Source organism: Vicugna pacos, chromosome 5 (genome assembly GCF_048564905.1).
Source record: "Vicugna pacos chromosome 5, VicPac4, whole genome shotgun sequence".
NCBI lineage: Eukaryota > Metazoa > Chordata > Mammalia > Artiodactyla > Camelidae > Vicugna > Vicugna pacos.
In genome coordinates, this window is record NC_132991.1 from 95,984,246 (window position 1) to 96,000,514 (window position 16,269).

The window sequence follows — 16,269 nt, forward strand, 5'->3', positions numbered from 1 at the left end:
GAGAGGGACCCCGAGGCAGGCAGATGGGGTGCTCAGAGGTCTCTGGCCCTAGAAAAACCAGTCCCCGCAATGGGAAGGGACGAGGACCCCATTTCCAGGTAGGCAAGCCATCTCTGCGCCCACCTCTGTCTGCTGCCCACCAAGACAGCCCGGAGCTGTCCCTGCAGACACCGGGTCAGACCAGGAGCCTGCGGCCCACCCTCATCCCTCGGGTCCACACCCTGCTCACCTCCCCCCGCCCAGGTCTATCTGCGTCTGCTCTGATGCACGCACCCTAGGAGTGCCCAGAAGGCTGAGCATTCCGTCCCAGTCACAGCCCAGTCTCCGCACACCACACCCGTGTGCTGGCCCGTGTGCTGGTCTGTGTGCTGGCCCGTGTGCCCGGGGCGTGCTGACTGTCCCTCTGCAGGGACACCACACAGTGTATTCCTCCTCCTGCTGGTGCACCTGCAGGTCCCGGCTGGGTCTGCTCTCAGGAGCTCCAGGGATGGTCCTCTGCATAGATCTGTCCCTCCCCGCACCTCCCACCCCCAGCTGCACCTCTGCCGGCCAGAGGCGGTGCTCTCGAAACTTCAGGTCATCAAAGGAAGAACGAAGCCTTGGACTCGCAATGCTGCCTTGCCCACTGCCAGGGGGTGTCCCAGGATCCCCCAAGACTGCAGCACCCCAGTGTCTCCCGGCCCTGGACAGGTCATGGCTTGCCAGGCCTAGACCCAGCAGGCAGCGTGTCCTTGGTGGCCGGGCAGAAAGCCACTGCCCCATCAGACTGCCCTCCAGGACACTGTCTGCACCCCCGGTGTCTGTGTTGACACAGGACTCCAGGGGCTGGCTGGAGGCAGAAGCCTCTCTGGGTTTTCACGTCCACCGGGAGTGGGGTTGGCCCAGCGCTAAGGGCTCCAGGCCACGTGGGAGGCCACTCCTCACCATGCCGTCCCACCTGAGCAGCCCAGACCCTCGCGCCAGCACCCCCATACCTGGAGGCGAAGGCCGTGCCTGCCCGCCCCTTGAACTGGCTTTCCTCAGCCGCAGGGGGCTGGGGGGCCTCGTCTTCCCAGGCTCAGCCTCCAGGACCCCACACCCCTGCCCCACCAGCACGTGTCCAGGACGGCCTGCAGCTCCCACCAAGAGAACAAGCCCACCTTTGCTGTGGGTTGAATTACACCCCGTCAAAATTCACACGTTGGAGTCCAAACCCCAAAGACATCAGAATGTGACCTTATTTGGAGCCTGGCTCCCTGCAGATGTAACTGGTAAGGATGAGGTCACACTGGACTAAGATGGGCCCTAATCCAACAGGACTGATGTCCTTATAAAAGAGGGACTTTAACACAGACGCCCACCCACATGGGGAGACGGCCCTGTGAGGACGGAGGCAGAGACTGGGGAGGGGCTTCTGCAAACAAGTCAAGGGACACCGAGTATTGCCGTCAAACCACTGGAGGCTGGAGAGAGGCAGAGTGGCTTCTCAGCCCCGACCTCAGAAGGAGCCAGCCCTGTGACACCCTGGTCTCGGGCTTCCACCCTCCAGACCGGCGTCTAAGCCTCCCGGGCTGCGGGGCTCTGCTGTGGTGCCCGGGGGAGCTGAGGCCCCCAGCGGCCCAGCCAAGCTTCCACAGCCACCCGGGCCCCGCAGATTAAGGGCAGGCTCCTCGTTGCTTGCTCTGGCTAAACACCCTACTCACAGCACAGCTGTCACTAGGAGCCTCGTCCCTGGGGCTGACCCCGCTTGGGGCCCCAGACCCCAGGCTTGAGGGGTTCTGGGTGACACGGCGCCCTTCAGAAGCCAGCAGCAGGGAGCAGGTGACTGACCAGCGCAGCCCTTTTTTGGAGCCCAGAAGGGGTCGTGGCCATGCTGCCTCCAGGAGCCAGGCTGAGAGGAGACCTGACTGCCCGGGTTCAGCTCCTGCTGGGGCCGGGGACACGGCCGCCGGAGCCCGAGAGCAGATCATGCCGGTGCCGTGGAGACAGCAATCACAGTGCTGCCTGCACATCGCGGCCTGGGCCCGGCCTCAGACAGCTCGCCCTGCCAGCGCCCCACCTGTGCACCGCACCTCCTGCTCCCTGCCCCGCGGCCCGGGGTCCAGACAGGCCCGGCCCCGCCCCATCCAAGCCTCTCACCTCTGTCAGCCAGGACACCTGCCCAGCCCAGGCGCCGACCTCGCTCTGACAGTGTCCGGGTTGGGGGTCCGCTGTGTGGACCGTGAGCTCCCTGAGGCGGGAGCCCCCCAGGGCCAGGGCTCGGACGTGCCGAAGGGGCGCTGGGCAACAGCGAGGGTCTGTGAGCGGGGAGTGGACCACAAGGAGAGCCCGCCACGGGGACTGCCAGGCAGAGCTGCCCTGACCCTCAGGATCTGCTGTCACCTGCCCCCTCCCCTCGAGCAGGGTCCCGGGTGTGGCTGGGACCCCTGGCCCTGGGGGTCTTGAGCTGCAGAGGGGGAGGGCCTTCCCCAGAGTCCACCCCAGGCCTGCTCTCCACCAGTGCTTCCAAGGCCTCCCCAGAGCAAGCTGCCTGGGCAGAGGCTGGACGGGCAGCCACCTCAGCTCGCGGGTCTCTCCCTATTGTGGGTCTGAGGAGAGGGGACGGGACCCCGGGCTGCTGAGTGGGGGACTCAGGCCTGCTCACTGGACAGCTCTGTGCCCTCACCCCTGCTCTGGGCGAGCTGCCCGGCTCTGCAGGAGCACAGGGGACAAAGATGAGAGCCACGGGGGCGCCAGCTGGACAGGAGGCGGGAGCAGCAGGAAGGGGCTGAACAGGAAAAGTCGCTTCTCAGGGTCTGAGGCCCACGAGCCCGGGAGCCGTCCTGGCTCCTCCCAGAGCTCGTGGTTTGGCGCGGAGGAGCTCTGCGGGTTGTGGTTAAACCACTCGTGGCTTGAAACTGGCCACGGGGGCAGTATTTACACCATGGAAACTGGCACAGCGTCACGGGCGGGTGGGGACGAGGCCACTGCCCAACACCTGCAAGATTTAGGAGGTGGCCTCGCTGAAACAGACACCGAAACATCAGGTCAGGGGTTTCGGGGGAGTTCGCTCAGGGTCGGGCTCCTGGCCGCCCTCACTGCCCGTCAGCGAGGACGCTCGGCCGCACCCACTCTGATGGCTGGGGCAGCTCCCCGCTGCTCTGACTTGGCTCGCACACCCCGCACCCCCAGCAAGCGCCCACCCATCACTGCCGGCCTGATTCCGCGAGGCACGACCCCTGCCACCGGCCTGTCTACTTCCTCCTCCGCGTGCCCACTGGAACGTCATCCCTGGGGGCAGTGAGGACGCTGTCCTGCTCCTTGGCCCCCTGCCAGGAGTGGGGCCTGGTGCAGGCTGGGCCTAGGGACGTTCGCTCTGACAGGGAAGGGGCCCCCACCTTCTCCTCCCCGCGGGGGCCAGCTCCGCCCCTGTGGGCTCGGGGCAGCAGATGAGGCCAGGCAACCCCTGCGAGTGAGGAGCCCAACATGACCCCCACGGCAGCCCCCAGGGACAGGCAGCTCAAGCCGGCGAGCTGCCTCTACACAGCGCTGGCAGGGAGCACCAAGGGCATCGAAGCCTGGAGCCGACCGGTGACCACGGGCCCCCGGCACCCTTGCTGACCAGGGCCCCACCAACCTCAGGGGACCCCCTCTGACACCACGCATCTTCAGCCATTTCTTTAGCAGAACCGCATCACTCTCTCCTGGCTACACTCAAGCTCCTTTCTGCGGTCCCCCATGCCTGGTCTCTTTCGATTTGGAGCACGGAACATTCCAGAATAGTGTGGCAAAGGGACTGACTTCTCTGATGAGTTAGGCTTTGAGACCGTAGAGAGGCTGCTGGCCGACAAGGGCCTTGTGGGAAAGACGGCAGCGAGCAAACAGCGGTGTCTGCGCGGGAGGAGGTCAGGAGGGTCCCAGTGGACCGTCCAGAACGGTGGTCCATTTCCTGAGCACACACTGGCCCCAGCTGACCAGGACTCAGTAGGAAGGCTGGAGGCAGGAAGGCCAGGCTGGGCATGAGCCTGCGGGGCCTGGGGGCGGGCGGCAGGCCCTGAGGACATCGACAGACGGCAGAAAGAGCAGGGAGGCTCGGGGCTAAGTCCTCTCTGCAACTCCGGCCGCCAGGTCCTGTGTGCTGCAGGGGCCTGGGGCTCCGCCTTCCGGACCTGCTCTCGTTCACGACTCCCTGTTCATTCTGTGGGTGCCAGGCCACCCGCTTCTCAGAAACGCTTGAAATGACTTACAGTTAGAAACAAAACAAAACAGCAGACAAAGGAAAGCGCTTCTAAACCAAGGGCACTGAAACAAGACGAGAAATCGGGAGCCTTGTGTCCTGGGTTGAAGAGTGTCCCCAAAACTCACATCCACCCTGAACCTCAGAATGTGACCTTATTCAGCAGGGTCTTTGAAGCTGTAGTTAGTTACTGAAGTGAGGTTATAGCAGATCAGGGCTGCTCCTAAATTCAACGGCCGGTGTCCTTATAAGGCCACACAAAGACACAGACAAACAGGCAGGGAGGCCACCAATAACGGAGGGGGCTGGGTGACACAGCAACAGGCCACCACCAGGAGCCGCCAGAGGCAGGACCTCAGGGGACGCAGCCCCATCACACCTTGAGTTTGGACTTGCGTCCACAGCTGTGCGAGAGTACGTTTCTGTTTGAAGCTGCCCAGTTTGTGGTCGTTTGTTACGGCAGCCCCGAAACCAACGCCCCATGTGGACGAGGAGGGACCCCGAGGCAGGCGGCCGCTGCGCCTGGCAGGGAGGCCCGGGGCCTCGGCCCCGGAGATGGGCAGCCCCACCCGCCCCGCCCGCCCCGCCGCAGCCGACACTCACTGGTGGTGCTTCCTGACATCTGGATGATACACTTGGAGTCGCGGCTCATCTCACGGGAATTGAAGGGGCGGACGCGCACGGCCACCTTCACGGAGGCCCCGGCCATCTCTGCGGCCTGCGTGGGTCACTCCTAGCAGCGGTGGGAGCCCCGGCGAGTGTGGGAGACACCCTGGGGAAAAGAGAGGCGTGAATTAGAAAGATACTCAGAAAAGGCAGAGCAGCTGTTTCTGGTTGCAATGGAACCCCTTCCCCTGCAACCCCGCAAAGACGCCTGCTCAGAACACCCGCCCCCCAGGAGAGGCACAGAGCGGAGCAGCTGCGGGAGAGCAACGCCACGAACTGTAGGACAGAAAGCCAGCGGGGTGAGTGGGGCCTGGGAAAGCAGGAGCCCGGCGAGAAGCAGGCAGCCTGCTCCCAGGACCCAGGCACCCCAGGCGCCTCTGAAGGCCAGAGACGGGGTGGGGCGCAGACAGGCTTGTGTGGGACACCAGCCCAGGGAGGCCCCGCGACGGGTTAAGTCACAAGCCCTGAAGTGCACGTGCTGGAGTCCTAGCCCCAGGGTGTCGAACGTGGCCTTATTTGGAGACAGGGGCCTCGCAGATGTGCCTGGTTCAGATGAGGCCACCCTGAGTTGGTGGACCCTAACCCAACGTGACCGGTGTCCTTACAAAGAGGAGACTTTTCCTTAATAGAAAAGAGACACACACCGAAGAGCGTGTCATGTGCAGACAAACACAGAGACCTAGGCGATGGGTCTGCAGGCCAGGGACTCGGGGCAAACTGCCAAACGGCGGGCAGGCCGCAGGGGGAGCCAGCCCGCAGACTCCCCGACGCAGGGCCCGCAGAGGGAGCCAGCCCGCAGACTCCCCGACGCAGGCTGTCAGAGGAGGGCAGGGTTCCTTGACGGGCAGGACCATCTCCTCTAGCAAGAAATACAGAAACCTAAACAAACAGAAGAGGCACACAACAGAAAAACACCACGCAGCAAGAGAAGGAAAAGACTGAAATACCTTGTAATTAGTATCCTCAGAAGGAAAAGTTACCTGTGAACAAGTGAAGGTTGCTTCTTTTAAAAGGACATTTAACGAATACGGAAGATTTCTCAGAAATTAAGAATATGAAAACAATCTTTAAGAGTAAAGTAAAAAGCTGGGGATACAACCAAGTACTTTTCCATGAGAGGAGGAGGAGAGAAATAAAATTGCAGGTCAACGAAAAGACACTTTTCAAGCAGTAATCCAGGAGAGCTTCCTGGCACTCGTGGCCACGGGTTTCCAAATTCGAAGGGTGCGCCTGGCCCACCTACTGTAAAAGGTCGCACGTCGCAGCAAACTGTGACATCTCAGGAACTCGGGGCTAAAGGGGAGGGCCCAGCAGCTTCCGGAGAGGAAGGCAGACCGCGAGAGACGGAGCATCAGAAGGGCCTCAGCGTCCCACGGACACCAGCTGAAGAGGCGCCTTCAGACTGCCGAGCTGCGCTGACGCTCTGCCTAGAATTCCAAGCTCAGCCAAACTGCAGCCGAGAGTGAGGGTGGACGGAAGACCCGGGAAGACTCCGGAAGTGCCAGGCCCCGGGCTCCAGCACGCAGGGAATGAAGCGAGTCGTGGGTGGGGAAGGCCTGGGATCCCAGCCCAGAGGATGGGGGAGAGGTCCTAGGAGGACCCTGGGCTGCCTTGAGGAGGACACCCCCGCCGGAGGCAATGGACACCCACCCGGAGAGAGAACGGGGCTGCAAGGCCGGAGGTGGCCGCGCCACAGAGAAGCGCCCGGGAAAGGGTTTGATGAGGTGTTAGCGACAGGCCTGATTTGTCATCTACTCTGATAAAACATCCTACAAGGAGAAAATAACGGCAGAGTGCCGTCCTGGGAGCCGCAGTGTGAACGCAAAGCACTACCCGAACGCAGAGGCGACGTGGCGGGAAGCGGGGGAAGGTGTCGTGTGCAGTGGGGTCGTGGGTGGCGCGGCGGTGGGCAAAAGCTGACTGTGTCACTACGGGGATCCAAACGGATTCAAAGAAACAGAACCGGAGGGGCAGCGGTGGCTCAGGGGAGGGCGCATGGGAGACGCGGGCAGAGCTGGGGGCTGTCGGCTGTAGGGGAGCCAGCCCCGATGGACTGGGACACATCTCCAGGTGTCACCCTGGCAAAATTTTAAGAACAAGCAAAAGGGGAAAAAACGAAGGGGAACTGCCGCTGGGGAGGTGAACCCAAGGTGTGGCCGCAGCTCTGCAGGCCCACTCTGCAGCCTCTTGGGTGTGGGTGTGGAGCTGACCTTCACGTCCACCTGAAGGTCATGCCCACACGAGGAGGCAGCTCCCCCTGAGGACGCCGGCCAGGCGGGCTCCTAGCCAAGCCTGTGCCCACTCAGGAGGGCCATCCTTCCCTGGGCTGGAAGCCCACAAGCCGGAGGGGAGCAGACAGAGCTGTGCCCAGGAGACGGGAGGGTGAGCAGGAGGGGGTCAGCTTCCCTGTGGGGGGGGTCCCAGCCAAGGAGGTGGGGACTCGGGCATAAGCCAGGCCTGTGTAGGGCAAGGAGGGGCCCACATGACACCCATCCTTCCCCTTGCAGGGGGTGGCCCCTGGGCATCCATCTGCCTACCCTACAGCTCCCAGGCTCCCAGGAGAGGGGCCCTGGGGAGAGGGGCCGGCTGAGGGGGCAGGCGCACTTGTTGGTGGCAGCCCTCTCCCTGCCTCGGAGCAGGACGGAGCACAGGATCCCAGCCCTCTCCCAACCCAGCTCCAGGCAGTTTCCAGTGAGGACAAGTGCGCTCCACCCAGGACAGCGGGCTGTGGTCAGTCCCCCATGAGCCAAGAAGAGGGCAGGGCGGTGGCCTGGGGAGCCCTGGGAAGGCCGGGGCGGGGAGGCCTGTGCGTGCCGCCTCGGCCCCGAGGGGGGTCACTCGGGAGCTGAGTGTAGGGGAAGGTACATGGTGCTGGGGCCTCCACCCCACCTGGCAGGAAGGTAAATATTCACGGGAATGGAAACGGCATGGAAAGTCTTGTTCCCACCAAAGCTGCCACTGCTGAAGACCAGGTGACACGCTGCCTGAGCTTCCACGGCCGACCTATGACCTACGACTTGAGACCTACAGAGGCAGAGCCCTCCTGGCCCTGCCCAGCAGGGGTGGGGGTCTACTGAGGGGCACCTTCCCACCCACAGGCCCACGTCCCTGCGGGGCCCGTCTGAGGGTGTCTGGGGGTCCCTGGAACAGAACACTCCTCAAGCGTTTGTCTCCACAGGGAAGAGCCGTCAGGTGTGTCCCTGAAGCTGGGCCTCTTCAGAGGGGTTTTGGCTCCTCCCAGAGCACCCCAGGGCTGAGGCGCAGGCAGCCCCAGCGGCACAGAAGGAAGAGGGTAGGGTAGCCCGGGGCCGTCGGGGACCATTGCGGGTCGGGACCTAGCGGGCCAGCCCCGAGCTGGGCACCCAGCCCAGCCTCCAAACCACCCTCAGACTCACACTCCGAGCCCCAGCCCAGCCGTCAGCCCCGACGCCCTGACCCAGAGCCGCACGTAGGTCCTCACCAGCGACAGATGCAGCGGTAAGCCGGGCTCTCTCTGTGAATGAAAACAAGACCCTCATCGAGCCTGGCCCTCATGTCACCAGCCCGTCCGGGACGATCTAAAGTAGGATGTCCACACGCACCCTCCACCTGGGCTCTGGCTGGCGGCCGCGACCGGGAGCAGCGTGATCTCCTCCTGCCCCTGAGGCAGCCAGCAGCGCGGAGGCTGTGGGAGGTCTCTGAGACCCTTCCACGTGGAGGCGCCATGGCATCTCCACCTCTGAAAAGGGACTCTTCTGCCTCCGCCATCCCACCTGTGACTGACACCCTCAGGAAAACCTGGCCAAACACCCTCTTCCAGGAGGCGGCAGGGACCTCCGGGTGTGGACCCCAGGACCAAGAGCAGGAGAGGGCAGAGACCCAGGGCCTCTGCAGATGGAGAGGAAGGCACAGCCAGGCTGGGGTCAACGCTCTGCAGTCCCAGGCCCTGCCCAGGGCCAGCTCCTCACTCAGAATCCCCAGAGCAGGCTGGACCCTCAGGCAACACAGCTCCTCCTGGGGCTACAGGGAGAGAGGGGAGAGCCGACCAGCCAGTGACTGAGGGCCCACAAGTTCAGGACATGAGCAAAGCCCAGGGGGATGGGGAGCAGAATTCAGGGGCTGGAATCGCGCGCAGCCACACCTCCCAGCCCCCAGCAGCCCCAGTGTGCACCCTCGTCTACACAGCAGAGTGCTGTTTCCAGCACTGTTTCAACTTCTTACGCCCATGAATGACCAGCAGGTGGGACTGGACGGTGCACCTCTCTGAGAATCCATGTTCCCTTGTGCTCGAAAATCTTTGTGCTTTTGAAATTGAGAAAAGTCTTAGGACGTTCTGGCTGGAAAGGGTCATGAACTCCTGATGAGAATGCAAATCGGAATGAGAGTTCTAGCAAGCACTTAGCATCAGGCCTTATGGCTTAAAAATAAAGGCTGTACCCTTTGAGCAAGCAATCCCAGGTGCTGAACTGGTAATAGTTAGAAACGAAGAAAATCCTTATGAAAGACATTCTGATTTGATATTGCAGAACTGCCCGCTCTCCCCAAATTCAGCTATGTTAATTCAGTGCAACTCCAATAAGCAAAGTATCCTAGCAGGATTTTCGGCGGAAGCTGGCGAGTGTCTGGAAGGGAGTTTTGAAGGATAAGAACAAAGAGCCTCCCCAGCAGCTCTCGCACTTGCTGTGAAGCCGCCACCGTCTCCCAGGTCCAGGACAGACATGGGGAAGAGCTCAACAGAAGGGACGGCCAGACAGGCGGACACACGCACAGGCCGGCCCCGCAGGCGGCGGAGCAGCCCTGGAGGGCTTGGGGGCGACAACTGGCCGTCCCAGGCTGAAAAGCAGCTGGACCTCATCTTCGAAAGCGTTACGAGGACATGCTGGAGACGCCGCTCACGGCCGCGGGGAGCAGCAATGTGCTAACGCTGAGCATGAAACGTGAAGGAGCACCTGTGCGTCCAGGTGGCGGAAAGCGGCTCCCTTCAGCGGAGGGTGTTGCTCCCTCCCGCCACGCACAACCCGGAGGAGCTGGACACGATTTTTAAATCTGAAGCCGCGCAGACCAGCAGGCCAAGGCTGCAGGCACGGGCTGCCGGGCCCGGGACGCTAGCGCCCCGGTCCCGGCCCAAGACCGCAGCAGAGGGGAATGAAGCTGGGAGGCCGAGGTCCCAGAGAAAGCAACAGGGAACGAAGCCAAACAAATGGTGCGTTCTCCCCTTAAAGACGTGTGCCCAAGTCTGACCGTATGAGGGGTGCAAGTTTAAAAACTCCAGCGGGGGCCCCTGGAAATCTAAGAGAAGTCTTCCAGGGTCTCAGGTGCCATGGAGACAGAGCCAGAATGCAGGGTCCACAGGGAGGAGGCCCCTCTGCAGCCGCACCAGGCTCTGACCTGAAAGCCCCGAGAGGCACAGACTGGAAGGGCGGGACGCAACCACAGGCAGGATTCGCCTTCCGACCTGCAATACTGCCCTGGTCCCCGACTGGGTGACGGACGCCCTCCCTCTGCCTGCCTGGAGCAGAACACCTGAGCCGGCTGGAGTCTCGCAGCTGCTCTCAGCGGCCACGTCTCAGAAGTTACAAGGCGTGAAAAGAGACAGGGCCATGTGACTCAGAGCCACCTGGGAAAGAAAGGTAAAGAAAAACACAGAGACTAAAAAGAAACAGACCTGCACATGATCCAGATCTACGAGTCATCAAACAAGAACTTTAAACTAAGCACGACTTATACACTCAAGAGGGAAAGGATGGAGAAGATAAATGGAAAAACGGAACATTTTGCAAGAGGACTTGAAGTTACAAAAAAGAATCAAATGGAAATTCTAGAACTGAAAACACCATAACTGAAAGTAAGAACACAAGAGATTAGACGCAGCTGAAGATAGCATCCATGAACTGGAGAGCAGGTCAACAGAAAGTTAATGAACAGTGGAAACAAACAGAAGAAACCATGAAAATCAGCGTCAGGGAAACACAGGACACAGTGCAGTGGTCTAACATGCATGTGACTGAAATTTAAAAGAAGAAACAGAATGGGAGGGAAGCAACACTTCAAAAGATAAAGACCATTAATTGTCTGAAATTGCTGCAGTCCATCCATCCAGACTCAAGAAGCTTTGCAAACACAAAGCAGGGCCTCAAAGAAAACCACATCGAGAGACACGGTAGTGAGACTGCCAAGCAAGGATGGAGAGGGAAATCTTAAAGGCAGCCAGAAAAAAAGACATACAACCTTCAGAGGGACAAAAGCGGACTGACAACTGCCTTCTCAACAGAAATGATGGGAGTCAGAAGACGAGGTCCCAAGGCTTCAGCATCACCACATCCGTGGAAAAGCAGTCATTTATGTTGGATTGTCAAGGACACGTCTCAACTGCTAAAGTAATTGTTACAAGAGCAGAAAAGGAATGCATAACTAAAAAGTTAATAGCAAGAAAAATGGGAAAAAATTCATATTTGTATTAATCCAATAGAAGGCAGTAAAGGTGGAAAAACAGAACAAAAAAGGTAAGTCAAATGGAGAATGGAACCTTCACACCCCAGATAAATGCCCATTTTCAGTTTTGTGGACTAAATTCTGCAAGTCAAGTATCATAGTTGCCAGAACAGGTTTTTTTTTTTTTTAAATTACACTCTGTTGACAAGAGACAGCTTTAAATAAACAGACAGAGCGGCTGAAAATAAAAAGATAAAATCTTTTTAGTTTGCTTATTCTGTCAGCTACTGAAAAGGAAAAAGATGTATCATGTTCATCCTTTTAAAGTGCACGTGGAACATCTGCTAAAATTAGCCATATGCTGGTCACAAAGCAAGTTCTAATGACTCTCAATTTAAAATCAAAATCATGAGGCATATGTCCTCTGCCCACAGGAGAATGAAGCTGTAAATCGATACCAAAAAGCAAGCAATCAAAAACCCTACAGCCACCCCCCCAAATGTTTGGACATAAAGCAGTACGATTCTAACACCCCATGAGTCGAAGGAACAAACCTCACTGGCTAGTAGCAAACACGGGGAAGGGAGCAACACTGAGAGCACAGCGTACCAGAGCTGTGTGGGCCGCCCGCGCAGCACGCACAGGGGGGCACGTAGCTTCAAATCACGGGGGTGGGGCAGGGCGCCTTCACAGCAGACAACCCGACGCCTGCGTCCCCCAGGGCTGCGGCTCGCGGGCCAGGCCTTCGGGACTGGAAGGGCTGCCTCGAGAAGGACCGGGGTGGTTGAAGCAGCAGCTGAGGCTGCACAGAGCAAGGCTGTCGTCTTGCTCCCCAGTCACCCCAGCATCAGCAGGGCGGCGTGGAGGCCAGGCGGTGGCTGGTCGTGTGCATGTGCAGAGGAGTTGGGGCAGGAAAAATGAGTCTGTCGCTTGTGAGCTCTGACTCTTTGAGTCATGGGAATGGATGAGATCAAGGAGGAAGAAGGGTTAGAAAGGAAGAAAGGCGGGGAAGGAGCTGGTGGGGAGAAGCCTGGGGAGTCTGACTGCTTCTCAAGCCAGCTTTGGACCTTCTGCCCGGGGAGGCTGGGGACCCAGCTCCTGCGCCTCATGGGGACGCCCCGGGGCAGCTTCCCAGCTTCCGGCCTTGCATTCGGCTTCCCTGACTCTGCTGTCAGCTACCACGTGGGTTCTGCTCATCTTCCAAAATGCGGTGTCTGTTCCTTCTCCTCTGTGCTTTCAATATCATGAAAACTGACATTGCTCAATGGATGGGGAGGGGAGGGGAATAGCAGCTCCCATTTCTGGGAATAGGATGCGCGAGATACCGTCTTGTTAGAACTCACCTAGAAATTTGGGATAAACAAGGAGCGTCAGAAGAAGAGAGCTCTGAGAAGGAGGAAAAAGAGGAAGGAGGAGCTGAAATTAAAGTGGGAGCCCACCACATAAGCCCACCCAGGAGGGAGCTGCAGGCGTGTGCCGACACCTGAAAGGCAGAGAATTGGGTTCCACCCACTGAGCGGGGGATGGGAGGCACAGCCTCAAACACACACAAAGTCAGATCCTGCAAAGCCAGAGCCCCAGCGGAGTGGAAGGCTGGGAACAGCCACCTGCCATCAAAGGGACGTGGGAATTAGTCTGAATGGCTCTCAGCTCCACATGGCAAAAAAGCCTGTGATTCTGAGAATCTGAGGCCACAGACCTGCCCTCATGCAGGTCTGGGTTTCAAGCTCACAATGCCTGCAGGATGAGCGAAGCCCAAGGTTGGGAAATTAGCTCAGAGACGGTCTCAGATGGTCGCACCCAAAGCACCTTGCAAAAGCAAATACAGATCCACCTTGGGTGCAGCTCCCTCCCCTCGGGCCCCAACATTCCCACAGGTGAAGACGAGTCACACGTGAACTCGCAGTGAAGTGTTACCCAGCGCTAGAGACACGGGGCACCGTGAGCCAGCGTCGGGAAGGGAAAGGAGAAGAAAGCGGCTTAGTTTCCCTGTGTGAGCCTTATTTTTAGTACATTGGTTAACACAGAAGTTGTGAATTGAATGTTTTCTCATCTCCTGCATCCAAGAGTGAATCCATGGAATTCTCAGCTAGTAATCCAAAACAGTGTGTCCTATTCTTAAGAACAGTCGAAGTGCAAAGGGTCCAAATAGCCAGTCAGTCTGTGCTCTTAGAGAATGAATGAGTCCTGCCCGAATACAACAATGAAAGAAAAAGAAAAAGTAACGGTGTGCAGTCCAACGTGCGAATGAACGAATATTGAAATAACGCACGTTGTGGGTGTGTTTCAAGGCCTCACGCAGTTGCACCTGTTGTGCCTGTTCTGAGGTTAAGCCCAAGCCCAGAGTGCATGACTCTCTTCAAAGTATACCAAGTGCTGTGAATGCTTTGGTTCAGATGTGTCAAATCAGCATATACCAAAAAAAAAAAAAGGGAAAGAAAAGAAAACCAGAATTAGAGCCCCTGAAGGAGGACTTCAGCTGGTGCGACGGCCAGAAACAGATCATAAAATAAGTGTATTTGAAACGTTTACAGAACTAAGCAGGGGCGGGAAATAACGGAGTAGGATACAGGGGGTGAGAACCACACGGAACTCCCAGAAGTAGCAGTGCAGCCCTTTACATTTTAAAGCTCAGCAGACACGTTAATCAGTAAATTAAATGGAGCTGAACAGAGAATTAATGAGCTAGAAAATATGTCAGAAAAAATTGCCCAGAATGGTCCCAGAAAGACAAGATGATGAAGCCATAAAGCCAAGGCTAAAAGCCACGCGAGGCGGCACACTCCAGCAGCTTACCGCGGCCGGAGCTCTAACACCCTCACTGAGGACGGGCCACGCGGCGGGCGGCGACGAGGGCGCGGGGGACTTGGACGACGAGCACTCACAAACTGAGCAATGTGCGCTCTCGCTCTCAGGGATTAAAGAAGCACATCCTTCTCCGACACATGGGCACCATTTACATTACTTTACCAGGTAACAGGCACAAAGCAACTCCTAATAAATTTCAAAGACTTCATGTCAAACGAGTCACGTAATTTGAACACAATTAAATTAAAAATTAATGAAAGATCATTAAAAACCCATATGTTTAGGAATTTGAAAAATAAACTCCTAAATAACTAACACACAAAAGAAGAAATCACGATACAGATGTAAGTAGCCTTAGCAGTAGATGACCACGAAAACACCACCGGCAAGATTTACAGAACCCCCGTGTCCAGCCAGAGGGGAGTCCAGGGAGCACCCCCACGTCCGGCCAGGGGGGAGTCCAGGGAGCAACCCTGCGTCCAGCCGGGGGGGAGTCCAGGGACAGTACGCAACATCCCCCTGTAAACAACAGCCAGCAAAAGGGACAAAATGAATGAAAACAACTGTTCAGACACAGCACGACAGGCCGTGCAGGGCGTGAGCTCCGAGAGAAGGGAGACACCCGCGGGGAGCCCCGCAACCTCCTCCAGGTCCCCCTGCAGGCACTTACAGACCTCGGGTATGGGGAGGTGGGACCCACGCAGCTCAGCAACTCTGACGAGCTGAGGAGATTAAGGTCAGAGTTTAGGCAGGTTGAAGCAGGTGGAATCTGTGGGTCCGAGTTTCTGGATTGGAAAGGGTTGCTCAGTCACAGAGCTCCAGAAATTTGCACAGGGGTCCCCATGAGTCCGCAGACTACCAGTCCTCGCCCGGCTGGTCCTGGCAAAGGAGACTAGTGATCCCCAGTGAGAAGACATCTGCGTTCCCACCAACCAGAGTACCGTCTGCTCCCGACCCCTCCACCCCGGCCCCGGACCTTCAACAGAGACCCCAGAGAAATCACATTTTGCTGTGAGCTTAACTGTCCCCAAAGTGACATCTGCCCTAGAGTAGCCCGTACTAGAGTAACTCTAGAGAAGCTTAAAAATCAGAACTTGAAGGATCAAGTTAGTCCTCGTGTAATTTAATTGCCTGGCAAAGCAAAGCCCAACCTTCCTTATGGGAAGAAAGCACAATTCCACAAAGTAGAAACGTCTAGAATCCAACTTAAAAAAAATTACTACTCATGCCAAGAAGCAGGAAAAGATGACCTAGAACCAGGAAAAAAGTTTGTCAGTAGGAACTTGAATTTTCCTACAATCATCAAAGAATTGATTCAATAGTTTAAAAATCTACCCCCAAAAAGCAGCAGACTCAGACACGTTTTGTACATGATTCCACCATACACACAAAAAACAGGTATTTCCGATCTTACTCAAACTCTTTAAGAGAACAGGAAAAAGGCAGGGAATCCAAGGGAGGGGGGTTATTCCCCAACTCACTCAGCACTGGTTGAGGCTAAAATGACATTGGCATCAAATTAGACAAAGAACATGTGAAGAAATGAAGATTATAAACCGATTTCACTGATGAACATAGATGCAAAAGTCCAAAACATTAGCAAGAAGGTCCAGCAGAAAAAAAGAACAATAAAAAGGAGAATACAGTAGACTTACTCCAGAAATACCAACGTGACGATCGATGTATGGCTTCACATTAGGCTGTCTATCAGTGCAACTCCCCACACATCACGTCAGAGGAGGAGGAGGTCAGACGAGGTCCTCCACGGAAACTGAAGGTGCAGTCAAGAATTTTTAAAGCCTGTTTATGATAAAACTCTTGGCAATATGAGGATAAAAGAAAACCTCCTTAATCTCATAATAGAGACCTGCTTAAAAACCCACCCAAACATCATACTTAATGGTGAAGTTTTAGGAGCATTTTCTTTAAATTCAGGAGTGGGCTCCAGATGCCTGCTACCACTTTTCCTTGATACTGCAGCAGACCTTGCCAGAGTGATAAGGCAGGAAAAAGGAAAAACAGTGACACAATGTGGGTTGGAAAAGAATAAACCAAACTGTCGTTATTTGGAGACTGTCTGCTTTCTACACAGAAAGCAAGAGGCTCCGCAGACAAATTACTTGAATTAGTGGGAAGGTTCAGCCAAGTTGCTAGAAACCAATCACTCTGTGTGCTAGAGACCAAGAGTT

The 16,269-nt window shown here is 57.2% G+C and overlaps 1 protein-coding gene across 1 annotated transcript in view; it reads right to left on the reverse strand.

The window, feature by feature from the left end:
- The window catches only part of KIF1A (kinesin family member 1A), an 85,415-nt gene that overhangs the window by 57,427 nt on the left and 11,719 nt on the right, over positions 1-16,269 (reverse strand). Inside the window, exon 2 of the mRNA XM_072962007.1 lies at positions 4,799-4,967. Within this exon, the coding sequence (XP_072818108.1) occupies positions 4,799-4,904 (106 nt within the window). The 5' untranslated portion in view covers positions 4,905-4,967. The remainder of the gene's footprint in view (positions 1-4,798; positions 4,968-16,269) is intronic.